Source organism: Heterocephalus glaber, unplaced genomic scaffold (assembly GCF_053883595.1).
Source record: "Heterocephalus glaber isolate CG9 unplaced genomic scaffold, H.glaber_assembly_v1.0 deba00001610, whole genome shotgun sequence".
Taxonomy (NCBI): Eukaryota; Metazoa; Chordata; class Mammalia; order Rodentia; family Bathyergidae; genus Heterocephalus; species Heterocephalus glaber.
In genome coordinates, this window is record NW_028258381.1 from 7,672,975 (window position 1) to 7,700,081 (window position 27,107).

Consider the following 27,107-nt stretch of genomic DNA (forward strand, 5'->3'; position numbering starts at 1 on the left):
CACAGGCCACGGAAAAAGGGCGCTGGGAAAACTGGTGGTCCACGTGCGCAAGATCGACTCTGACCAACTCTCTCACCCTGGGCTGAAAGCAGACGCCAGTGGATCATACATCTGGGCATAAGAACACAAACTCTGAGAGAACATACAGCGTAGCCATGGACGTCCCTCAGCAGAACGCCCACAATGTATAACAATAACAAGCTACAAAACCTACAAATGGAATTGTACTCGAGCATAAAGGTTCCCGGAAGTAAAGGAAACCCACAAGAGACTGACTAGAGACCTACCAAATGGGAAACACATTTTTGCCAGCCAATTCCTCAGACAGAGGGGGAATATCTAGAAACAGCAGAACTCAAAAACATCCCACGTTAAATATAAAAGGTCCTGGCGTGCCCACTGTGGGACACACCTGACCTCCGTGCTTCACTCCTTTCCTACAGCCTCACTCACGGCACTAACTGGCCAACTAAAACCAACACATCCTCGACCAAAGCAAGAGAAATGGTCAGCAGGCACGAGACAAGGAATACCCATAACAACAACACCAGAGTCTGTCTTCTTCCAGCAAGAATGTCTACCACGAAGAACAAAGGCTTGAGAGCTTGCGTGGAAAAAGGACCCTTCTGCTTTGCTTGGCAGAATATAAACTGGTAGCACCCCAGTGGAAATCAGTGTGGACTTTCCTCAAAACACTCAGAAGGGAATTCCACTCGACCCAGCTACCCCTCTCCTGGGCATCTGCACGAGAGAGTGGAGGTCATCGGAGCACAGTGCTGCATGCACACACACGCTGACCGTTACGGCTTACGTCTAGATGTCCCCCCAGAGCCTTCTCTGCTCAGAGGCCGTGCGTGTGGCAAGTGACTGGATCGGGCCTCTCATGCCGGGGCTAGTGCACGGATGGGTTTCTGTCTGGGTCTCATGCTGGGAGGTGAAGCCTGGTGGGAGGAGAGGGTCCTTGTGGGCGTGCCCTGGAGATAGCTCGACCCTTCCTCCTGCCCCCAGCCTTTGCTTCTTACTGCCTGCCTAGCCGTGAACTCTTTCTTTTCAAACACGCCATCTTGCCTTACAACCAGCCAACTATGGAGCGAAACATCAACAAACGGTCAGTCAAGATAAACCTTTCCTGCTTTCATCTGTGTCAGAGATTTTGCTCAAGCAAACAGGAAGTAAACTGAGACACTCAGGCTAGCACCAGCATTACAGAGAGGTAAAATGAGGAAGTGCTCCATGTGCCCATCGAAGACGAACGGACGATGAAAAGGTGGTAAACGTACACAAGGAATACTGCTGAACCATGAGCAAAGATAAACCGCAGGCACTGATGGCAAGGTGGATGGCTATTGAGGTCATAATTACAAGTCAAACGATGAACTTCGGAGGTAGAAATATGACAGGGGGGTTCTCCAACAGGACACACCCAAAGGAAAAATAGTTTCGACAGCCAAAGAAAAGACAGACGGCTGGAAATAGGGAGGTAGAGTCCGAAGCGGCCAGGGAGGCCCAAGGACCAGGACGGGAGGGCGTGGTGGTGGGTCCGGGAGAGTACAAAGGATCCAGATGGGGTACGGACATGCTCCAAATCCCCAAGGGTCATGTCATTCTCCTATGCTGCAGACACACACTAACGAGGAAAGAGAATGAGCCTGACGATCTCCCCAGGTGGCACACTCAACTGGCCTCACCCAGCAAAGAGGGAACCCAGTGCTCCTCACCTCGGAAGCCCGGACTCCAGGCAGGATCGGGGAACGCTGAGAAGTTGCGCCATGTGGAAAAGGTCGAATAACTTTCATCTACACTGTGTGCCAGGTAATTGGCGGCACTGTCTCCGCCCTCCAGGTACCTGTAAGGAGAACAGCATGGTAACCAGGAAGGACTGGCCTTCACAGCTATCCCCTGGTCCGCCCCGGACCCCTAAAGAGAGGCCACAGGACACACAGGGGACATTCTGGAGCAGTGGAGTTCCGTGGCAGGAGGATCCCAGGAAAGGCCCAGCAGCCTGCACACAGCAGCCAATTCCCAGGGTCCCTACGCAAAGGATTTCCATAAAGGGCCTGGAGGGCTACACACAGCTCAGTGTGAGCAGGTGTGTGGCACATACACTGAGAAGCATCCAGGTGCTCCAACATCAGAGCACTGGGCTCCATGTTACTTGCAGGGCACCGGGCAACAAAGGGACCTGAGGACCTGCTGAAGCCCAGTGATCCAGGGTCTGCCCAGCCTGTCCTTTCCATACTGCACTTGGGCAGGATTTGCTTTTTGGTTTGGGGCCAATTTGTGCTGTGGAACCCCCACCACCAAACTAAGGCCAAACTGCACAAAGAGGGGGAGTGTCTCCTCTCTCAACGGCCTCCCACAGGAGAGTGTTGAGCTGCCTTGCCCTGAGTGCAGGGAAACCCCAGTGTAGTTCACTGTGGGCGACGGGGACTCCAGGTGACCAATCCTGCCAAGTAAGGGGAGGTGCGATCCAAGACAAAAACAAACTCTGAAAAGAGTTCACTTCCAGCTTGGCAGAATAGATCAAGTAGGGAAACGGACCACTTCCCGCTTTTCCCTGCACCTGAGATCTCACAGGCCACCTCTGCCTCCACAGCCCGTGACCCTCACACTCACCAGGCAGAAACGGACTCCCACGCCACTTCCTCTTGGTTCCAGGTGGACTCAGGTCCTGCAAACACAAACAAACACACGCACACATACAACAGTCATGACCTGAACTCACCTCAAGACCCAGTACAAACCCTGGTGGCCAACCGAAGTGAATGAATGGCTCTCTCAGTGAGACAACAGGACACCCGGGGGAACATCCTCGGGAGACTCAGGCTGTCTCCTAAGGAACGGGAAGACTTCCTCAGACCACGAGAGACACAATGGTACCAATGCACGCACACAGACAGCCGGACATAGGGAACAGAATAGAGGGTGCAGAAACAACCCCAGAAACCCTCAGACACTGCATCTTGGGCAAAGGAGCCAATAACCTAGGCTGGAGAAAACACAGGCCACGGAAAAAGGGCGCTGGGAAAACTGGTGGTCCACGTGCGCAAGATCGACTCTGACCAACTCTCTCACCCTGGGCTGAAAGCAGACGCCAGTGGATCATACATCTGGGCATAAGAACACAAACTCTGAGAGAACATACAGCGTAGCCATGGACGTCCCTCAGCAGAACGCCCACAATGTATAACAATAACAAGCTACAAAACCTACAAATGGAATTGTACTCGAGCATAAAGGTTCCCGGAAGTAAAGGAAACCCACAAGAGACTGACTAGAGACCTACCAAATGGGAAACACATTTTTGCCAGCCAATTCCTCAGACAGAGGGGGAATATCTAGAAACAGCAGAACTCAAAAACATCCCACGTTAAATATAAAAGGTCCTGGCGTGCCCACTGTGGGACACACCTGACCTCCGTGCTTCACTCCTTTCCTACAGCCTCACTCACGGCACTAACTGGCCAACTAAAACCAACACATCCTCGACCAAAGCAAGAGAAATGGTCAGCAGGCACGAGACAAGGAATACCCATAACAACAACACCAGAGTCTGTCTTCTTCCAGCAAGAATGTCTACCACGAAGAACAAAGGCTTGAGAGCTTGCGTGGAAAAAGGACCCTTCTGCTTTGCTTGGCAGAATATAAACTGGTAGCACCCCAGTGGAAATCAGTGTGGACTTTCCTCAAAACACTCAGAAGGGAATTCCACTCGACCCAGCTACCCCTCTCCTGGGCATCTGCACGAGAGAGTGGAGGTCATCGGAGCACAGTGCTGCATGCACACACACGCTGACCGTTACGGCTTACGTCTAGATGTCCCCCCAGAGCCTTCTCTGCTCAGAGGCCGTGCGTGTGGCAAGTGACTGGATCGGGCCTCTCATGCCGGGGCTAGTGCACGGATGGGTTTCTGTCTGGGTCTCATGCTGGGAGGTGAAGCCTGGTGGGAGGAGAGGGTCCTTGTGGGCGTGCCCTGGAGATAGCTCGACCCTTCCTCCTGCCCCCAGCCTTTGCTTCTTACTGCCTGCCTAGCCGTGAACTCTTTCTTTTCAAACACGCCATCTTGCCTTACAACCAGCCAACTATGGAGCGAAACATCAACAAACGGTCAGTCAAGATAAACCTTTCCTGCTTTCATCTGTGTCAGAGATTTTGCTCAAGCAAACAGGAAGTAAACTGAGACACTCAGGCTAGCACCAGCATTACAGAGAGGTAAAATGAGGAAGTGCTCCATGTGCCCATCGAAGACGAACGGACGATGAAAAGGTGGTAAACGTACACAAGGAATACTGCTGAACCATGAGCAAAGATAAACCGCAGGCACTGATGGCAAGGTGGATGGCTATTGAGGTCATAATTACAAGTCAAACGATGAACTTCGGAGGTAGAAATATGACAGGGGGGTTCTCCAACAGGACACACCCAAAGGAAAAATAGTTTCGACAGCCAAAGAAAAGACAGACGGCTGGAAATAGGGAGGTAGAGTCCGAAGCGGCCAGGGAGGCCCAAGGACCAGGACGGGAGGGCGTGGTGGTGGGTCCGGGAGAGTACAAAGGATCCAGATGGGGTACGGACATGCTCCAAATCCCCAAGGGTCATGTCATTCTCCTATGCTGCAGACACACACTAACGAGGAAAGAGAATGAGCCTGACGATCTCCCCAGGTGGCACACTCAACTGGCCTCACCCAGCAAAGAGGGAACCCAGTGCTCCTCACCTCGGAAGCCCGGACTCCAGGCAGGATCGGGGAACGCTGAGAAGTTGCGCCATGTGGAAAAGGTCGAATAACTTTCATCTACACTGTGTGCCAGGTAATTGGCGGCACTGTCTCCGCCCTCCAGGTACCTGTAAGGAGAACAGCATGGTAACCAGGAAGGACTGGCCTTCACAGCTATCCCCTGGTCCGCCCCGGACCCCTAAAGAGAGGCCACAGGACACACAGGGGACATTCTGGAGCAGTGGAGTTCCGTGGCAGGAGGATCCCAGGAAAGGCCCAGCAGCCTGCACACAGCAGCCAATTCCCAGGGTCCCTACGCAAAGGATTTCCATAAAGGGCCTGGAGGGCTACACACAGCTCAGTGTGAGCAGGTGTGTGGCACATACACTGAGAAGCATCCAGGTGCTCCAACATCAGAGCACTGGGCTCCATGTTACTTGCAGGGCACCGGGCAACAAAGGGACCTGAGGACCTGCTGAAGCCCAGTGATCCAGGGTCTGCCCAGCCTGTCCTTTCCATACTGCACTTGGGCAGGATTTGCTTTTTGGTTTGGGGCCAATTTGTGCTGTGGAACCCCCACCACCAAACTAAGGCCAAACTGCACAAAGAGGGGGAGTGTCTCCTCTCTCAACGGCCTCCCACAGGAGAGTGTTGAGCTGCCTTGCCCTGAGTGCAGGGAAACCCCAGTGTAGTTCACTGTGGGCGACGGGGACTCCAGGTGACCAATCCTGCCAAGTAAGGGGAGGTGCGATCCAAGACAAAAACAAACTCTGAAAAGAGTTCACTTCCAGCTTGGCAGAATAGATCAAGTAGGGAAACGGACCACTTCCCGCTTTTCCCTGCACCTGAGATCTCACAGGCCACCTCTGCCTCCACAGCCCGTGACCCTCACACTCACCAGGCAGAAACGGACTCCCACGCCACTTCCTCTTGGTTCCAGGTGGACTCAGGTCCTGCAAACACAAACAAACACACGCACACATACAACAGTCATGACCTGAACTCACCTCAAGACCCAGTACAAACCCTGGTGGCCAACCGAAGTGAATGAATGGCTCTCTCAGTGAGACAACAGGACACCCGGGGGAACATCCTCGGGAGACTCAGGCTGTCTCCTAAGGAACGGGAAGACTTCCTCAGACCACGAGAGACACAATGGTACCAATGCACGCACACAGACAGCCGGACATAGGGAACAGAATAGAGGGTGCAGAAACAACCCCAGAAACCCTCAGACACTGCATCTTGGGCAAAGGAGCCAATAACCTAGGCTGGAGAAAACACAGGCCACGGAAAAAGGGCGCTGGGAAAACTGGTGGTCCACGTGCGCAAGATCGACTCTGACCAACTCTCTCACCCTGGGCTGAAAGCAGACGCCAGTGGATCATACATCTGGGCATAAGAACACAAACTCTGAGAGAACATACAGCGTAGCCATGGACGTCCCTCAGCAGAACGCCCACAATGTATAACAATAACAAGCTACAAAACCTACAAATGGAATTGTACTCGAGCATAAAGGTTCCCGGAAGTAAAGGAAACCCACAAGAGACTGACTAGAGACCTACCAAATGGGAAACACATTTTTGCCAGCCAATTCCTCAGACAGAGGGGGAATATCTAGAAACAGCAGAACTCAAAAACATCCCACGTTAAATATAAAAGGTCCTGGCGTGCCCACTGTGGGACACACCTGACCTCCGTGCTTCACTCCTTTCCTACAGCCTCACTCACGGCACTAACTGGCCAACTAAAACCAACACATCCTCGACCAAAGCAAGAGAAATGGTCAGCAGGCACGAGACAAGGAATACCCATAACAACAACACCAGAGTCTGTCTTCTTCCAGCAAGAATGTCTACCACGAAGAACAAAGGCTTGAGAGCTTGCGTGGAAAAAGGACCCTTCTGCTTTGCTTGGCAGAATATAAACTGGTAGCACCCCAGTGGAAATCAGTGTGGACTTTCCTCAAAACACTCAGAAGGGAATTCCACTCGACCCAGCTACCCCTCTCCTGGGCATCTGCACGAGAGAGTGGAGGTCATCGGAGCACAGTGCTGCATGCACACACACGCTGACCGTTACGGCTTACGTCTAGATGTCCCCCCAGAGCCTTCTCTGCTCAGAGGCCGTGCGTGTGGCAAGTGACTGGATCGGGCCTCTCATGCCGGGGCTAGTGCACGGATGGGTTTCTGTCTGGGTCTCATGCTGGGAGGTGAAGCCTGGTGGGAGGAGAGGGTCCTTGTGGGCGTGCCCTGGAGATAGCTCGACCCTTCCTCCTGCCCCCAGCCTTTGCTTCTTACTGCCTGCCTAGCCGTGAACTCTTTCTTTTCAAACACGCCATCTTGCCTTACAACCAGCCAACTATGGAGCGAAACATCAACAAACGGTCAGTCAAGATAAACCTTTCCTGCTTTCATCTGTGTCAGAGATTTTGCTCAAGCAAACAGGAAGTAAACTGAGACACTCAGGCTAGCACCAGCATTACAGAGAGGTAAAATGAGGAAGTGCTCCATGTGCCCATCGAAGACGAACGGACGATGAAAAGGTGGTAAACGTACACAAGGAATACTGCTGAACCATGAGCAAAGATAAACCGCAGGCACTGATGGCAAGGTGGATGGCTATTGAGGTCATAATTACAAGTCAAACGATGAACTTCGGAGGTAGAAATATGACAGGGGGGTTCTCCAACAGGACACACCCAAAGGAAAAATAGTTTCGACAGCCAAAGAAAAGACAGACGGCTGGAAATAGGGAGGTAGAGTCCGAAGCGGCCAGGGAGGCCCAAGGACCAGGACGGGAGGGCGTGGTGGTGGGTCCGGGAGAGTACAAAGGATCCAGATGGGGTACGGACATGCTCCAAATCCCCAAGGGTCATGTCATTCTCCTATGCTGCAGACACACACTAACGAGGAAAGAGAATGAGCCTGACGATCTCCCCAGGTGGCACACTCAACTGGCCTCACCCAGCAAAGAGGGAACCCAGTGCTCCTCACCTCGGAAGCCCGGACTCCAGGCAGGATCGGGGAACGCTGAGAAGTTGCGCCATGTGGAAAAGGTCGAATAACTTTCATCTACACTGTGTGCCAGGTAATTGGCGGCACTGTCTCCGCCCTCCAGGTACCTGTAAGGAGAACAGCATGGTAACCAGGAAGGACTGGCCTTCACAGCTATCCCCTGGTCCGCCCCGGACCCCTAAAGAGAGGCCACAGGACACACAGGGGACATTCTGGAGCAGTGGAGTTCCGTGGCAGGAGGATCCCAGGAAAGGCCCAGCAGCCTGCACACAGCAGCCAATTCCCAGGGTCCCTACGCAAAGGATTTCCATAAAGGGCCTGGAGGGCTACACACAGCTCAGTGTGAGCAGGTGTGTGGCACATACACTGAGAAGCATCCAGGTGCTCCAACATCAGAGCACTGGGCTCCATGTTACTTGCAGGGCACCGGGCAACAAAGGGACCTGAGGACCTGCTGAAGCCCAGTGATCCAGGGTCTGCCCAGCCTGTCCTTTCCATACTGCACTTGGGCAGGATTTGCTTTTTGGTTTGGGGCCAATTTGTGCTGTGGAACCCCCACCACCAAACTAAGGCCAAACTGCACAAAGAGGGGGAGTGTCTCCTCTCTCAACGGCCTCCCACAGGAGAGTGTTGAGCTGCCTTGCCCTGAGTGCAGGGAAACCCCAGTGTAGTTCACTGTGGGCGACGGGGACTCCAGGTGACCAATCCTGCCAAGTAAGGGGAGGTGCGATCCAAGACAAAAACAAACTCTGAAAAGAGTTCACTTCCAGCTTGGCAGAATAGATCAAGTAGGGAAACGGACCACTTCCCGCTTTTCCCTGCACCTGAGATCTCACAGGCCACCTCTGCCTCCACAGCCCGTGACCCTCACACTCACCAGGCAGAAACGGACTCCCACGCCACTTCCTCTTGGTTCCAGGTGGACTCAGGTCCTGCAAACACAAACAAACACACGCACACATACAACAGTCATGACCTGAACTCACCTCAAGACCCAGTACAAACCCTGGTGGCCAATCGAAGTGAATGAATGGCTCTCTCAGTGAGACAACAGGACACCCGGGGGAACATCCTCGGGAGACTCAGGCTGTCTCCTAAGGAACGGGAAGACTTCCTCACTTCCGTCCCTGGGCAGACCACGAGAGACACAATGGTACCAATGCACGCACACAGACAGCCGGACATAGGGAACAGAATAGAGGGTGCAGAAACAACCCCAGAAACCCTCAGACACTGCATCTTGGGCAAAGGAGCCAATAACCTAGGCTGGAGAAAACACAGGCCACGGAAAAAGGGCGCTGGGAAAACTGGTGGTCCACGTGCGCAAGATCGACTCTGACCAACTCTCTCACCCTGGGCTGAAAGCAGACGCCAGTGGATCATACATCTGGGCATAAGAACACAAACTCTGAGAGAACATACAGCGTAGCCATGGACGTCCCTCAGCAGAACGCCCACAATGTATAACAATAACAAGCTACAAAACCTACAAATGGAATTGTACTCGAGCATAAAGGTTCCCGGAAGTAAAGGAAACCCACAAGAGACTGACTAGAGACCTACCAAATGGGAAACACATTTTTGCCAGCCAATTCCTCAGACAGAGGGGGAATATCTAGAAACAGCAGAACTCAAAAACATCCCACGTTAAATATAAAAGGTCCTGGCGTGCCCACTGTGGGACACACCTGACCTCCGTGCTTCACTCCTTTCCTACAGCCTCACTCACGGCACTAACTGGCCAACTAAAACCAACACATCCTCGACCAAAGCAAGAGAAATGGTCAGCAGGCACGAGACAAGGAATACCCATAACAACAACACCAGAGTCTGTCTTCTTCCAGCAAGAATGTCTACCACGAAGAACAAAGGCTTGAGAGCTTGCGTGGAAAAAGGACCCTTCTGCTTTGCTTGGCAGAATATAAACTGGTAGCACCCCAGTGGAAATCAGTGTGGACTTTCCTCAAAACACTCAGAAGGGAATTCCACTCGACCCAGCTACCCCTCTCCTGGGCATCTGCACGAGAGAGTGGAGGTCATCGGAGCACAGTGCTGCATGCACACACACGCTGACCGTTACGGCTTACGTCTAGATGTCCCCCCAGAGCCTTCTCTGCTCAGAGGCCGTGCGTGTGGCAAGTGACTGGATCGGGCCTCTCATGCCGGGGCTAGTGCACGGATGGGTTTCTGTCTGGGTCTCATGCTGGGAGGTGAAGCCTGGTGGGAGGAGAGGGTCCTTGTGGGCGTGCCCTGGAGATAGCTCGACCCTTCCTCCTGCCCCCAGCCTTTGCTTCTTACTGCCTGCCTAGCCGTGAACTCTTTCTTTTCAAACACGCCATCTTGCCTTACAACCAGCCAACTATGGAGCGAAACATCAACAAACGGTCAGTCAAGATAAACCTTTCCTGCTTTCATCTGTGTCAGAGATTTTGCTCAAGCAAACAGGAAGTAAACTGAGACACTCAGGCTAGCACCAGCATTACAGAGAGGTAAAATGAGGAAGTGCTCCATGTGCCCATCGAAGACGAACGGACGATGAAAAGGTGGTAAACGTACACAAGGAATACTGCTGAACCATGAGCAAAGATAAACCGCAGGCACTGATGGCAAGGTGGATGGCTATTGAGGTCATAATTACAAGTCAAACGATGAACTTCGGAGGTAGAAATATGACAGGGGGGTTCTCCAACAGGACACACCCAAAGGAAAAATAGTTTCGACAGCCAAAGAAAAGACAGACGGCTGGAAATAGGGAGGTAGAGTCCGAAGCGGCCAGGGAGGCCCAAGGACCAGGACGGGAGGGCGTGGTGGTGGGTCCGGGAGAGTACAAAGGATCCAGATGGGGTACGGACATGCTCCAAATCCCCAAGGGTCATGTCATTCTCCTATGCTGCAGACACACACTAACGAGGAAAGAGAATGAGCCTGACGATCTCCCCAGGTGGCACACTCAACTGGCCTCACCCAGCAAAGAGGGAACCCAGTGCTCCTCACCTCGGAAGCCCGGACTCCAGGCAGGATCGGGGAACGCTGAGAAGTTGCGCCATGTGGAAAAGGTCGAATAACTTTCATCTACACTGTGTGCCAGGTAATTGGCGGCACTGTCTCCGCCCTCCAGGTACCTGTAAGGAGAACAGCATGGTAACCAGGAAGGACTGGCCTTCACAGCTATCCCCTGGTCCGCCCCGGACCCCTAAAGAGAGGCCACAGGACACACAGGGGACATTCTGGAGCAGTGGAGTTCCGTGGCAGGAGGATCCCAGGAAAGGCCCAGCAGCCTGCACACAGCAGCCAATTCCCAGGGTCCCTACGCAAAGGATTTCCATAAAGGGCCTGGAGGGCTACACACAGCTCAGTGTGAGCAGGTGTGTGGCACATACACTGAGAAGCATCCAGGTGCTCCAACATCAGAGCACTGGGCTCCATGTTACTTGCAGGGCACCGGGCAACAAAGGGACCTGAGGACCTGCTGAAGCCCAGTGATCCAGGGTCTGCCCAGCCTGTCCTTTCCATACTGCACTTGGGCAGGATTTGCTTTTTGGTTTGGGGCCAATTTGTGCTGTGGAACCCCCACCACCAAACTAAGGCCAAACTGCACAAAGAGGGGGAGTGTCTCCTCTCTCAACGGCCTCCCACAGGAGAGTGTTGAGCTGCCTTGCCCTGAGTGCAGGGAAACCCCAGTGTAGTTCACTGTGGGCGACGGGGACTCCAGGTGACCAATCCTGCCAAGTAAGGGGAGGTGCGATCCAAGACAAAAACAAACTCTGAAAAGAGTTCACTTCCAGCTTGGCAGAATAGATCAAGTAGGGAAACGGACCACTTCCCGCTTTTCCCTGCACCTGAGATCTCACAGGCCACCTCTGCCTCCACAGCCCGTGACCCTCACACTCACCAGGCAGAAACGGACTCCCACGCCACTTCCTCTTGGTTCCAGGTGGACTCAGGTCCTGCAAACACAAACAAACACACGCACACATACAACAGTCATGACCTGAACTCACCTCAAGACCCAGTACAAACCCTGGTGGCCAACCGAAGTGAATGAATGGCTCTCTCAGTGAGACAACAGGACACCCGGGGGAACATCCTCGGGAGACTCAGGCTGTCTCCTAAGGAACGGGAAGACTTCCTCAGACCACGAGAGACACAATGGTACCAATGCACGCACACAGACAGCCGGACATAGGGAACAGAATAGAGGGTGCAGAAACAACCCCAGAAACCCTCAGACACTGCATCTTGGGCAAAGGAGCCAATAACCTAGGCTGGAGAAAACACAGGCCACGGAAAAAGGGCGCTGGGAAAACTGGTGGTCCACGTGCGCAAGATCGACTCTGACCAACTCTCTCACCCTGGGCTGAAAGCAGACGCCAGTGGATCATACATCTGGGCATAAGAACACAAACTCTGAGAGAACATACAGCGTAGCCATGGACGTCCCTCAGCAGAACGCCCACAATGTATAACAATAACAAGCTACAAAACCTACAAATGGAATTGTACTCGAGCATAAAGGTTCCCGGAAGTAAAGGAAACCCACAAGAGACTGACTAGAGACCTACCAAATGGGAAACACATTTTTGCCAGCCAATTCCTCAGACAGAGGGGGAATATCTAGAAACAGCAGAACTCAAAAACATCCCACGTTAAATATAAAAGGTCCTGGCGTGCCCACTGTGGGACACACCTGACCTCCGTGCTTCACTCCTTTCCTACAGCCTCACTCACGGCACTAACTGGCCAACTAAAACCAACACATCCTCGACCAAAGCAAGAGAAATGGTCAGCAGGCACGAGACAAGGAATACCCATAACAACAACACCAGAGTCTGTCTTCTTCCAGCAAGAATGTCTACCACGAAGAACAAAGGCTTGAGAGCTTGCGTGGAAAAAGGACCCTTCTGCTTTGCTTGGCAGAATATAAACTGGTAGCACCCCAGTGGAAATCAGTGTGGACTTTCCTCAAAACACTCAGAAGGGAATTCCACTCGACCCAGCTACCCCTCTCCTGGGCATCTGCACGAGAGAGTGGAGGTCATCGGAGCACAGTGCTGCATGCACACACACGCTGACCGTTACGGCTTACGTCTAGATGTCCCCCCAGAGCCTTCTCTGCTCAGAGGCCGTGCGTGTGGCAAGTGACTGGATCGGGCCTCTCATGCCGGGGCTAGTGCACGGATGGGTTTCTGTCTGGGTCTCATGCTGGGAGGTGAAGCCTGGTGGGAGGAGAGGGTCCTTGTGGGCGTGCCCTGGAGATAGCTCGACCCTTCCTCCTGCCCCCAGCCTTTGCTTCTTACTGCCTGCCTAGCCGTGAACTCTTTCTTTTCAAACACGCCATCTTGCCTTACAACCAGCCAACTATGGAGCGAAACATCAACAAACGGTCAGTCAAGATAAACCTTTCCTGCTTTCATCTGTGTCAGAGATTTTGCTCAAGCAAACAGGAAGTAAACTGAGACACTCAGGCTAGCACCAGCATTACAGAGAGGTAAAATGAGGAAGTGCTCCATGTGCCCATCGAAGACGAACGGACGATGAAAAGGTGGTAAACGTACACAAGGAATACTGCTGAACCATGAGCAAAGATAAACCGCAGGCACTGATGGCAAGGTGGATGGCTATTGAGGTCATAATTACAAGTCAAACGATGAACTTCGGAGGTAGAAATATGACAGGGGGGTTCTCCAACAGGACACACCCAAAGGAAAAATAGTTTCGACAGCCAAAGAAAAGACAGACGGCTGGAAATAGGGAGGTAGAGTCCGAAGCGGCCAGGGAGGCCCAAGGACCAGGACGGGAGGGCGTGGTGGTGGGTCCGGGAGAGTACAAAGGATCCAGATGGGGTACGGACATGCTCCAAATCCCCAAGGGTCATGTCATTCTCCTATGCTGCAGACACACACTAACGAGGAAAGAGAATGAGCCTGACGATCTCCCCAGGTGGCACACTCAACTGGCCTCACCCAGCAAAGAGGGAACCCAGTGCTCCTCACCTCGGAAGCCCGGACTCCAGGCAGGATCGGGGAACGCTGAGAAGTTGCGCCATGTGGAAAAGGTCGAATAACTTTCATCTACACTGTGTGCCAGGTAATTGGCGGCACTGTCTCCGCCCTCCAGGTACCTGTAAGGAGAACAGCATGGTAACCAGGAAGGACTGGCCTTCACAGCTATCCCCTGGTCCGCCCCGGACCCCTAAAGAGAGGCCACAGGACACACAGGGGACATTCTGGAGCAGTGGAGTTCCGTGGCAGGAGGATCCCAGGAAAGGCCCAGCAGCCTGCACACAGCAGCCAATTCCCAGGGTCCCTACGCAAAGGATTTCCATAAAGGGCCTGGAGGGCTACACACAGCTCAGTGTGAGCAGGTGTGTGGCACATACACTGAGAAGCATCCAGGTGCTCCAACATCAGAGCACTGGGCTCCATGTTACTTGCAGGGCACCGGGCAACAAAGGGACCTGAGGACCTGCTGAAGCCCAGTGATCCAGGGTCTGCCCAGCCTGTCCTTTCCATACTGCACTTGGGCAGGATTTGCTTTTTGGTTTGGGGCCAATTTGTGCTGTGGAACCCCCACCACCAAACTAAGGCCAAACTGCACAAAGAGGGGGAGTGTCTCCTCTCTCAACGGCCTCCCACAGGAGAGTGTTGAGCTGCCTTGCCCTGAGTGCAGGGAAACCCCAGTGTAGTTCACTGTGGGCGACGGGGACTCCAGGTGACCAATCCTGCCAAGTAAGGGGAGGTGCGATCCAAGACAAAAACAAACTCTGAAAAGAGTTCACTTCCAGCTTGGCAGAATAGATCAAGTAGGGAAACGGACCACTTCCCGCTTTTCCCTGCACCTGAGATCTCACAGGCCACCTCTGCCTCCACAGCCCGTGACCCTCACACTCACCAGGCAGAAACGGACTCCCACGCCACTTCCTCTTGGTTCCAGGTGGACTCAGGTCCTGCAAACACAAACAAACACACGCACACATACAACAGTCATGACCTGAACTCACCTCAAGACCCAGTACAAACCCTGGTGGCCAACCGAAGTGAATGAATGGCTCTCTCAGTGAGACAACAGGACACCCGGGGGAACATCCTCGGGAGACTCAGGCTGTCTCCTAAGGAACGGGAAGACTTCCTCAGAGACCACGAGAGACACAATGGTACCAATGCACGCACACAGACAGCCGGACATAGGGAACAGAATAGAGGGTGCAGAAACAACCCCAGAAACCCTCAGACACTGCATCTTGGGCAAAGGAGCCAATAACCTAGGCTGGAGAAAACACAGGCCACGGAAAAAGGGCGCTGGGAAAACTGGTGGTCCACGTGCGCAAGATCGACTCTGACCAACTCTCTCACCCTGGGCTGAAAGCAGACGCCAGTGGATCATACATCTGGGCATAAGAACACAAACTCTGAGAGAACATACAGCGTAGCCATGGACGTCCCTCAGCAGAACGCCCACAATGTATAACAATAACAAGCTACAAAACCTACAAATGGAATTGTACTCGAGCATAAAGGTTCCCGGAAGTAAAGGAAACCCACAAGAGACTGACTAGAGACCTACCAAATGGGAAACACATTTTTGCCAGCCAATTCCTCAGACAGAGGGGGAATATCTAGAAACAGCAGAACTCAAAAACATCCCACGTTAAATATAAAAGGTCCTGGCGTGCCCACTGTGGGACACACCTGACCTCCGTGCTTCACTCCTTTCCTACAGCCTCACTCACGGCACTAACTGGCCAACTAAAACCAACACATCCTCGACCAAAGCAAGAGAAATGGTCAGCAGGCACGAGACAAGGAATACCCATAACAACAACACCAGAGTCTGTCTTCTTCCAGCAAGAATGTCTACCACGAAGAACAAAGGCTTGAGAGCTTGCGTGGAAAAAGGACCCTTCTGCTTTGCTTGGCAGAATATAAACTGGTAGCACCCCAGTGGAAATCAGTGTGGACTTTCCTCAAAACACTCAGAAGGGAATTCCACTCGACCCAGCTACCCCTCTCCTGGGCATCTGCACGAGAGAGTGGAGGTCATCGGAGCACAGTGCTGCATGCACACACACGCTGACCGTTACGGCTTACGTCTAGATGTCCCCCCAGAGCCTTCTCTGCTCAGAGGCCGTGCGTGTGGCAAGTGACTGGATCGGGCCTCTCATGCCGGGGCTAGTGCACGGATGGGTTTCTGTCTGGGTCTCATGCTGGGAGGTGAAGCCTGGTGGGAGGAGAGGGTCCTTGTGGGCGTGCCCTGGAGATAGCTCGACCCTTCCTCCTGCCCCCAGCCTTTGCTTCTTACTGCCTGCCTAGCCGTGAACTCTTTCTTTTCAAACACGCCATCTTGCCTTACAACCAGCCAACTATGGAGCGAAACATCAACAAACGGTCAGTCAAGATAAACCTTTCCTGCTTTCATCTGTGTCAGAGATTTTGCTCAAGCAAACAGGAAGTAAACTGAGACACTCAGGCTAGCACCAGCATTACAGAGAGGTAAAATGAGGAAGTGCTCCATGTGCCCATCGAAGACGAACGGACGATGAAAAGGTGGTAAACGTACACAAGGAATACTGCTGAACCATGAGCAAAGATAAACCGCAGGCACTGATGGCAAGGTGGATGGCTATTGAGGTCATAATTACAAGTCAAACGATGAACTTCGGAGGTAGAAATATGACAGGGGGGTTCTCCAACAGGACACACCCAAAGGAAAAATAGTTTCGACAGCCAAAGAAAAGACAGACGGCTGGAAATAGGGAGGTAGAGTCCGAAGCGGCCAGGGAGGCCCAAGGACCAGGACGGGAGGGCGTGGTGGTGGGTCCGGGAGAGTACAAAGGATCCAGATGGGGTACGGACATGCTCCAAATCCCCAAGGGTCATGTCATTCTCCTATGCTGCAGACACACACTAACGAGGAAAGAGAATGAGCCTGACGATCTCCCCAGGTGGCACACTCAACTGGCCTCACCCAGCAAAGAGGGAACCCAGTGCTCCTCACCTCGGAAGCCCGGACTCCAGGCAGGATCGGGGAACGCTGAGAAGTTGCGCCATGTGGAAAAGGTCGAATAACTTTCATCTACACTGTGTGCCAGGTAATTGGCGGCACTGTCTCCGCCCTCCAGGTACCTGTAAGGAGAACAGCATGGTAACCAGGAAGGACTGGCCTTCACAGCTATCCCCTGGTCCGCCCCGGACCCCTAAAGAGAGGCCACAGGACACACAGGGGACATTCTGGAGCAGTGGAGTTCCGTGGCAGGAGGATCCCAGGAAAGGCCCAGCAGCCTGCACACAGCAGCCAATTCCCAGGGTCCCTACGCAAAGGATTTCCATAAAGGGCCTGGAGGGCTACACACAGCTCAGTGTGAGCAGGTGTGTGGCACATACACTGAGAAGCATCCAGGTGCTCCAACATCAGAGCACTGGGCTCCATGTTACTTGCAGGGCACCGGGCAACAAAGGGACCTGAGGACCTGCTGAAGCCCAGTGATCCAGGGTCTGCCCAGCCTGTCCTTTCCATACTGCACTTGGGCAGGATTTGCTTTTTGGTTTGGGGCCAATTTGTGCTGTGGAACCCCCACCACCAAACTAAGGCCAAACTGCACAAAGAGGGGGAGTGTCTCCTCTCTCAACGGCCTCCCACAGGAGAGTGTTGAGCTGCCTTGCCCTGAGTGCAGGGAAACCCCAGTGTAGTTCACTGTGGGCGACGGGGACTCCAGGTGACCAATCCTGCCAAGTAAGGGGAGGTGCGATCCAAGACAAAAACAAACTCTGAAAAGAGTTCACTTCCAGCTTGGCAGAATAGATCAAGTAGGGAAACTGACCACTTCCCGCTTTTCCCTGCACCTGAGATCTCACAGGCCACCTCTGCCTCCACAGCCCGTGACCCTCACACTCACCAGGCAGAAACGGACTCCCACGCCACTTCCTCTTGGTTCCAGGTGGACTCAGGTCCTGCAAACACAAACAAACACACGCACACATACAACAGTCATGACCTGAACTCACCTCAAGACCCAGTACAAACCCTGGTGGCCAATCGAAGTGAATGAATGGCTCTCTCAGTGAGACAACAGGACACCCGGGGGAACATCCTCGGGAGACTCAGGCTGTCTCCTAAGGAACGGGAAGACTTCCTCACTTCCGTCCCTGGGCAGACCACGAGAGACACAATGGTACCAATGCACGCACACAGACAGCCGGACATAGGGAACAGAATAGAGGGTGCAGAAACAACCCCAGAAACCCTCAGACACTGCATCTTGGGCAAAGGAGCCAATAACCTAGGCTGGAGAAAACACAGGCCACGGAAAAAGGGCGCTGGGAAAACTGGTGGTCCACGTGCGCAAGATCGACTCTGACCAACTCTCTCACCCTGGGCTGAAAGCAGACGCCAGTGGATCATACATCTGGGCATAAGAACACAAACTCTGAGAGAACATACAGCGTAGCCATGGACGTCCCTCAGCAGAACGCCCACAATGTATAACAATAACAAGCTACAAAACCTACAAATGGAATTGTACTCGAGCATAAAGGTTCCCGGAAGTAAAGGAAACCCACAAGAGACTGACTAGAGACCTACCAAATGGGAAACACATTTTTGCCAGCCAATTCCTCAGACAGAGGGGGAATATCTAGAAACAGCAGAACTCAAAAACATCCCACGTTAAATATAAAAGGTCCTGGCGTGCCCACTGTGGGACACACCTGACCTCCGTGCTTCACTCCTTTCCTACAGCCTCACTCACGGCACTAACTGGCCAACTAAAACCAACACATCCTCGACCAAAGCAAGAGAAATGGTCAGCAGGCACGAGACAAGGAATACCCATAACAACAACACCAGAGTCTGTCTTCTTCCAGCAAGAATGTCTACCACGAAGAACAAAGGCTTGAGAGCTTGCGTGGAAAAAGGACCCTTCTGCTTTGCTTGGCAGAATATAAACTGGTAGCACCCCAGTGGAAATCAGTGTGGACTTTCCTCAAAACACTCAGAAGGGAATTCCACTCGACCCAGCTACCCCTCTCCTGGGCATCTGCACGAGAGAGTGGAGGTCATCGGAGCACAGTGCTGCATGCACACACACGCTGACCGTTACGGCTTACGTCTAGATGTCCCCCCAGAGCCTTCTCTGCTCAGAGGCCGTGCGTGTGGCAAGTGACTGGATCGGGCCTCTCATGCCGGGGCTAGTGCACGGATGGGTTTCTGTCTGGGTCTCATGCTGGGAGGTGAAGCCTGGTGGGAGGAGAGGGTCCTTGTGGGCGTGCCCTGGAGATAGCTCGACCCTTCCTCCTGCCCCAGCCTTTGCTTCTTACTGCCTGCCTAGCCGTGAACTCTTTCTTTTCAAACACGCCATCTTGCCTTACAACCAGCCAACTATGGAGCGAAACATCAACAAACGGTCAGTCAAGATAAACCTTTCCTGCTTTCATCTGTGTCAGAGATTTTGCTCAAGCAAACAGGAAGTAAACTGAGACACTCAGGCTAGCACCAGCATTACAGAGAGGTAAAATGAGGAAGTGCTCCATGTGCCCATCGAAGACGAACGGACGATGAAAAGGTGGTAAACGTACACAAGGAATACTGCTGAACCATGAGCAAAGATAAACCGCAGGCACTGATGGCAAGGTGGATGGCTATTGAGGTCATAATTACAAGTCAAACGATGAACTTCGGAGGTAGAAATATGACAGGGGGGTTCTCCAACAGGACACACCCAAAGGAAAAATAGTTTCGACAGCCAAAGAAAAGACAGACGGCTGGAAATAGGGAGGTAGAGTCCGAAGCGGCCAGGGAGGCCCAAGGACCAGGACGGGAGGGCGTGGTGGTGGGTCCGGGAGAGTACAAAGGATCCAGATGGGGTACGGACATGCTCCAAATCCCCAAGGGTCATGTCATTCTCCTATGCTGCAGACACACACTAACGAGGAAAGAGAATGAGCCTGACGATCTCCCCAGGTGGCACACTCAACTGGCCTCACCCAGCAAAGAGGGAACCCAGTGCTCCTCACCTCGGAAGCCCGGACTCCAGGCAGGATCGGGGAACGCTGAGAAGTTGCGCCATGTGGAAAAGGTCGAATAACTTTCATCTACACTGTGTGCCAGGTAATTGGCGGCACTGTCTCCGCCCTCCAGGTACCTGTAAGGAGAACAGCATGGTAACCAGGAAGGACTGGCCTTCACAGCTATCCCCTGGTCTGCCCCGGACCCCTAAAGAGAGGCCACAGGACACACAGGGGACATTCTGGAGCAGTGGAGTTCCGTGGCAGGAGGATCCCAGGAAAGGCCCAGCAGCCTGCACACAGCAGCCAATTCCCAGGGTCCCTACGCAAAAGATTTCCATAAAGGGCCTGGAGGGCTACACACAGCTCAGTGTGAGCAGGTGTGTGGCACATACACTGAGAAGCATCCAGGTGCTCCAACATCAGAGCACTGGGCTCCATGTTACTTGCAGGGCACCGGGCAACAAAGGGACCTGAGGACCTGCTGAAGCCCAGTGATCCAGGGTCTGCCCAGCCTGTCCTTTCCATACTGCACTTGGGCAGGATTTGCTTTTTGGTTTGGGGCCAATTTGTGCTGTGGAACCCCCACCACCAAACTAAGGCCAAACTGCACAAAGAGGGGGAGTGTCTCCTCTCTCAACGGCCTCCCACAGGAGAGTGTTGAGCTGCCTTGCCCTGAGTGCAGGGAAACCCCAGTGTAGTTCACTGTGGGCGACGGGGACTCCAGGTGACCAATCCTGCCAAGTAAGGGGAGGTGCGATCCAAGACAAAAACAAACTCTGAAAAGAGTTCACTTCCAGCTTGGCAGAATAGATCAAGTAGGGAAACTGACCACTTCCCGCTTTTCCCTGCACCTGAGATCTCCCAGGCCACCTCTGCCTCCACAGCCCGTGACCCTCACACTCACCAGGCAGAAACGGACTCCCACGCCACTTCCTCTTGGTTCCAGGTGGACTCAGGTCCTGCAAACACAAACACACACATGCACACATACAACAGTCATGACCTGAACTCACCTCAAGACCCAGTACAAACCCTGGTGGCCAATCAAAGTGAATGAATGGCTCTCTCAGTGAGACAACAGGACACCAGGGGAAACATGCTCGGGAGACTCAGACTGTCTCCTAAGGAACGGGAAGACTTCCTCACTTCCGTCCCTGGGCAGTCCACGAGAGACACAATGGTACCAATGCACGCACACAGACAGCCGGACATAGGGAACGGAATAGAGGGTGCAGAAACAACCCTAAAAACCTTCAGCAGTTGGATCTTGGGCAAAGGGGCCAATAACCTAGGCTGGAGAAAACACAGGCCTTGGAAAAAGGGCACTGGGAAAACTGGTGGTCCACATGCACAGGAGCAACTCTGCCCATCTCTCTCACCCTCTGCCAAAAGCAAACCCCACTGGACCATATATCCAGGGATGAAAACACACTCTTGAACACAAAGCCTGGGCACGGACATCCTCAGCAGAATGCCCACTGTATGTACAATTCTGACAATCTACAAGTGGGATTTTATCTGATCATAAACCTTCCGCAAAATACAGGCAACCACCAAGAGGACGAGGGAGAGACCTATCCAGTGGGAAAGACATTTTTCCCAGCCCGTGCCTCAGACAGAGGCAAGAATTTTGAGAAAAAGTACTCAAACACATCGGATGTGAAATATAAAACGTCCTGCCGTGGCCACTGTGGGACATACCTGACCTCTGGGCTTCACACCTTTCCTCCAGCTTCACTCACGGCACTAACTGGACAACTGCAACCAACACTTCCCCGTCAAAGCCAGGAGAAATGGTTAATAGGCACATGACAGGAAATACCAATTGAAAGAACACCAGAGTCTGTCTTATTCCAGTCAGAATGTCTACCAGGGAGAACAAGTGCTTGAGAGCTTGTCTGGCAAAAGGACCGTTCTGCTTTGCTTGGGAGAATACCAACTCGTACCACTGCATTGGAAATGAGGGTGGATATGCCTCAAAAAACTCAGAAGAGTCTTCCACTGGACCCAGCTACCCCTCTCCTGGGCATCTGCACGAGAGAGTGGAGGTCATCGGAGCACAGTGCTGCATGCACACACATGCTGACCATTACGGCTTACATCTAGATGTCCCCCCAAAGCCTTCTGTGCTCAGAGGCCGTGCATGTGGGAAGTTACTGGATCAGGCCTGTGATACCAGGGCTAGTCCATGGATGGGTTTATGTCTGGGTGTGATGCTGGGAGGTGAAGCCTAGTGGGAGGACTGGGTCCCTGTGGGCGCACGGCCCAGAGATAGTGATGCCCGTCCTCCTGCCTCTAGCCTTTGCTGATTCTTGCCTGCCATGCCATGAACTCTTTCTTCCTTACCACACTATCTTGCCTCAGAACCAGCCAAGTGTCGATCAAAACCCCTACAAATTGTGGGTCAAAATAAATCTTTCCTCCTTTCAGTTTTGTCAAGAGGTCTTGCTCAAGCAAAGAGAACGTTACTGAGACACAGTCAAGGCACTGACCAGGCTGTGTTCCCACATAGTTGTTCCCAGGGAAATATGAGTCCACCGGCACCTCCAATGCTTGGCTGGGAAGCCCTTGTGGCCAGTCCGCCTGTGGGGAAGCTGAAAGGAGAAGTTTCACGACACACAGCTGTGCTTCTCCCTTTGCTGAGTTCCCACAGCACCCGTTTCTGATGTCCCTGCCTGTGGCTGCCATCACTGAGTGACTCAGGCAGAGAGGGAGACATTGTGTGCATGAGGGAGATGTTACCTTTTTTGTGCCTGGGGATCCTTGAATGGCAGTGCCTAGAGAGGACTGGCCCTAAAGGGAACAGTCACCCTTGCTCTAAAAATGCAAAAGAAAAAAAAAGAGAAAGAAAGAAAGAAAAGAAAGATAGGAAGGAAGGAAGGAAGGAAGGAAGGAAGGAAAGGCGAGCAATCCAGAACAATCCATGACTCTCTCTTCCAGCACACTAAGCACACCTGGGAAACTTGCCTGCAGCCCAGGCTTTGAGGAATCTAACATACCTCCCCCTACAGCCCCCCTTCCCGTGAGGATGCTGGGTGATGCTGTTCTCCAGGAGCCCAGTCCTGTCAGGGAGGAAGAGGAGACGGGAATCATGTGGCTTCTCGCCCTGTGTTTTTGCTTGCTCCTGCCCCGAGGCAGCCCCATGTGCCCACACTTGAAGAAATATGTAGACAGTAGGAGAACTGATGTAAAGGCGGCTTGCCCAAGATGTCTTCCAAGAGCTGGGTGCCTTGGAAAGGCCCAGGGCTGGCCAGGCCCGGTGGTCACCTCACCTGGGCAGAGCTGGAGGGTGAGACGCTCAGCCATCTTGTGCCACTCAGTATGGTCTCGGTGGCTCTGCCCCTGTCTCACAGGGTCATCCCGGGACAGCAGGTCCCTGATGCTGCAACGGAGGAAGAAGATGATTATCCTTCCAATTCCAGAAAGTTTTCCCTAAGTTTGTCAACATGTGGGGCAGAAGTTCCATTGCAGAACTGAAATTTGTAAGGGAGGAGAGAAGGTGAGATTTATAATGAGAACTCAGCTTTCAGGCATGCTCAGGAAATGATGACACAGCAGGTCCTAAGGGAAACAGGGCACCCAGCAGAGAGTAAATGGGGTGATGGTGAGGTGACAGGACTGTGACAGGGAGTTCTCTGAGTACACCCCAGGGCAGCCCTTCCAGTGGAATCCTGCCACATTTGGTGAACCCTGCATAAGCTGTGTCGTGGGGTCCCACACAAGGCCAGCCAATTCCTGAGCCACTCCACACCTACAAGTGATGCCTGCTGTAGTTTGTTCCTCATGGACATAATTTTCTGCCTGTGACAAACTTGACAATGAGCCAAGGCCCCACATGTAGAGATCAGCTCTGCATCGCTGAGTTTAATCCTTGAGGGACAAGTGGCGTGTGTGTGTGTGAATTCTGAAAGCCATGATCATTTGTAGTTCTCCCCCATCCTGGCTGGCTAACTAAAGAAAGTGACAACAGCAGTATGCCAGACAAGGCACGCAAGCAAAGGAAGCACCACGCTTTGGACACATACTTTGTGGTCACCTGGCTGGGAGCTTAGGTATGCTCAGGTCCCAAGTTCCATCCCCGGTACCAAAAAAAAACCCACAGACATAGCAAAGCCTTGTCCAAAGAAGGAAAAAGAGAAAGAAAGAGAAAGGCTAGACTATTGCTGTACAAATTATGATCAGAGACTTTTGTGGTCTCAGAAAACGAGCAGTGTTAACTAATTACAACTTTTTTTCTGGTATAGTGAACTTGAAATTATTTGAGTTCTATTTCATCAAAATTTATAGTAGTATATCAGACTCCTCAAGTGGCGGCACTTTGAATCGGGCTATGGAGGCCAGGTTGCCAGAGTGCAGGATTTAAGAAACTGAATAAAAAAGTAATGAACAGAAAATCTGGAGAGAAGCTCAGCCAGTCCCAGCACCTGGAAGGAAGCTCCCTGCCTCCATCCCAAGCTCCTAGGACAGAGAAGCTGAGCTGGTCCCAGCACCCAGAAGGAAGCTGCCCCGCTGCCATCCCAAGCTCCTAGGGCACAGAAGGTGAGCTGCGTGGGCGCCAGGAGCACCCCCCCCCATGGAAATGAGAAGACACATAAACAAGCCTCAAAAACAGACTTCCAGATCACCTACAACAAACCCCAAAGGGAAACGAGATGGAACACTCTCATACTCAACCACCTGGACTCTCTGAACTGGCAACAAAAGAGGGTCTGGGAAAAATGAAATCAGAAATAATTACTCAGATAACAGAAAAGATTTTGCTCATGGTGCAAGACATGATTAATAAATCTAGAGAGGACACAGATAAAAAAATAGAGGATCTGAGGAATATGATGGAATCCCAACATAGGAAACAAATGGAATCCATAAAACAGATACAAACAGATTTCCAAGAGATTAAACACTCCATCAAAAGTCTGCGCAGCAGAATGAACCAATGTGAGGACAGAATTTCACATATAGAAGATAAGATTGCAATTAGTGAGGAGGAAAAGAAAAATTGCTATTAAATTGTAAGGGAATATGAGAAATCAATCCAGCAGCTCCTAGATGATGCAAAGAAGAATAACATAAGACTGATTGGAGTCCATGAAGACACAGGAGAGAGTGCAGATGACATAAAAAAACTCTTCACAGAAGTGATGGCAGAAAATTTCCCAAGCAGGGGAAAACAACTTGACATACAGATAAGTGAGGCATATGGGACTCCAGCTAGCCTTAATCAAAAAAAATCTACACATAGGCATATAATAGTTAGGATTCCAGAAACCCAACTGAAGAACAAAATCCTACAAGCAGTGAGAGAAAAGAAACAAATCATATACAAAGGAAAGCCCATCAGAATCACAGTAGACTTCTCAATGCAAACCCTCAAGGCAAGAAGAGCTTGGAGTGATGTATTTCAAGCAATAAAGGAAAACAGCCTCCAACCCAGATGGATGTACCCTGCAAAAATCTCTTTCATAATTGATGGAGAAATAAAATACTTTCATGATAAAGAGCATCTCAGGAACTTCATGAATACAAAACCGGCACTCCAAAAAATTTTAGACAGTAACTTAGGAAAAGACAATGAGGATCACAACCCCAGGAAACCCAGCAGAATGAATCCATTGGGTGTGACAAATTAAATGCAAAGAGGGAGAATCCAACAAAAAGAAAAAGTCATGACAAGGCTCTTAAAACTTTTGACTTCATCTCCCTAATGAGTGTATAATTCAATCTTATTATTCTGATTAGTATTTTTCTGATTCTAGTGTTGCACACTTTTCCTTGTGCTATACTGGCTATTTATCATCTTCTTATGTCTACATTTTAATTGGGTTGTCTATTAATGAGCTCTAAGAATTCTTTATGTATTCTGGTCATGGGTTATATGCATTGTAAATATGGTCTGTTTAAGGACTACTCATTTTAACGATGTCATTTAAAGTTCTAAATTTTGATGGAATCTCATTTATCAAATTTTTTCTTTTATACATCATGTTTTTTGTATCCTAGGTAGTTCTTGCCTACCCTGAATTCATAAATATTTTCCCTTATAATTCCTTCTTAAAGTTTTACAGTTTTAGGCTTTCTTATTTAGGTTCATAGATCCCTTCAAGTTATTTTCATGTATGGAAAAAAAGGGTTGAGGTTAATTTTTTATATTTGGATACCAGGTGTTCTAGTACCGTTTGCTGAAAACACTCTCTTCCTCAGCTCTTGAATTAAGTTTATATTCTATAAAATGGTAATGTTAAATAATCTTTCAAAACTCAGTGGACCATATATGTGTGGTTCTATTTCTAGATTCTCTGTTTTATTCCAATGATCTATATGTCTTTCCTTACACCAACACTGCCTTGATTACTGCAGCTTTAGAAGAAGTCTTAAAATTGGGTGCTAAACGTCTTCCAACACTGTTTTTGGTTTTGGCTTTTCTGGGTCCTTTGTACTCCTACATAACTTTTAAATTTCAATATTCAGCTCTTCATTTATAGCAAGTATACACAGACCTGAATTTTTATATATACCTTGTGTTTTCTAATCCTGCTAAATTCAAGTACAAGGTCTAGGGGCTCCTAGAGATTTCTTAGTATTTTCTCTGTAGATGATCATTTCATCTAAAGATTTTGCTTCTGCCGTGCCAATCCTATCCTAGTTGTGTCATTTTATTGCCAAGACTATTTTGGTTTAGACCTATGTTTCAAAGTCTAATGGACAGATGAAGAGTAGGCATATATGCCCTTGTTCCCCACTTTAGGGAGAAAGCATTGTATTTTCTCCATTCATAGAAGTAGTTTTTGTTGGAAGTATGGAGTACATGTCTTTGATCTGTTGAGAAGGTTCTGTTCTACTTCTAGTCTCCTGATAGCTTTTACCATGAACAGCTGTAGAATTTAGTCCAATATTCTTTCTCCAACTAGTGATAGGATCATATGGTTTTCTCCTTTCCTCTGTTAAAATGATGACTTTTGGGGGTGGATCTTCCAATGCTGAACCAACACTGCCATCCCTATAACAAAACCACTTTCTACGTCCTGCCAGATCTGACTTCCAATAATTTGTTTTGGTAAAAAAATTTCTATGTTCATACTTTTTTCTTCTATTATCTTTATCCAGTTTTAGGATTAGCACAATGTTGAGTTCCAAAAATGGAGGGAGAAGTGTTCCTTCTTTTTTCTGCTTTAAATGTTTGATATAATTTATCAGTTAAAATGTTTATAAGCCTGCTGTTGTCATATAGGTAGGTTTTCAAACTAGGAATATGCTTTCTTTAATAGGTGCTATTCAAATTTTATATTTCCTCCACAGTTAGTTTCATTAATTTGTCTTGTAAGTTACTTCTTAGAAGCTGTCAAAATTATTTCAAAAAAGATTTTTGTA

General features: G+C 51.0%; 1 protein-coding gene across 7 annotated transcripts in view; it reads right to left on the reverse strand.

Moving 5' to 3' along the window:
- LOC147822591 (uncharacterized) overlaps positions 1-27,107 on the reverse strand; it is a 50,274-nt gene that overhangs the window by 11,294 nt on the left and 11,873 nt on the right. For 6 of the 7 annotated variants that reach the window (XM_087196023.1, XM_087196018.1, XM_087196022.1 and 3 more), the window contains 16 exons: positions 23,012-23,121; positions 22,232-22,333; positions 20,644-20,698; positions 19,746-19,873; positions 17,630-17,684; positions 16,732-16,859; positions 14,629-14,683; positions 13,731-13,858; positions 11,630-11,684; positions 10,732-10,859; positions 8,615-8,669; positions 7,717-7,844; positions 5,616-5,670; positions 4,718-4,845; positions 2,617-2,671; positions 1,719-1,846 (listed from right to left, as the gene is read on the reverse strand). In XM_087196023.1, coding sequence (XP_087052149.1) covers positions 1,719-1,846; positions 2,617-2,671; positions 4,718-4,845; positions 5,616-5,670; positions 7,717-7,844; positions 8,615-8,669; positions 10,732-10,859; positions 11,630-11,684; positions 13,731-13,858; positions 14,629-14,683; positions 16,732-16,859; positions 17,630-17,684; positions 19,746-19,873; positions 20,644-20,698; positions 22,232-22,333; positions 23,012-23,121 — 1,493 coding nt within the window. The remainder of the gene's footprint in view (positions 1-1,718; positions 1,847-2,616; positions 2,672-4,717; positions 4,846-5,615; positions 5,671-7,716; positions 7,845-8,614; positions 8,670-10,731; positions 10,860-11,629; positions 11,685-13,730; positions 13,859-14,628; positions 14,684-16,731; positions 16,860-17,629; positions 17,685-19,745; positions 19,874-20,643; positions 20,699-22,231; positions 22,334-23,011; positions 23,122-27,107) is intronic. The other variant, XM_087196021.1, reaches the window with a different exon arrangement.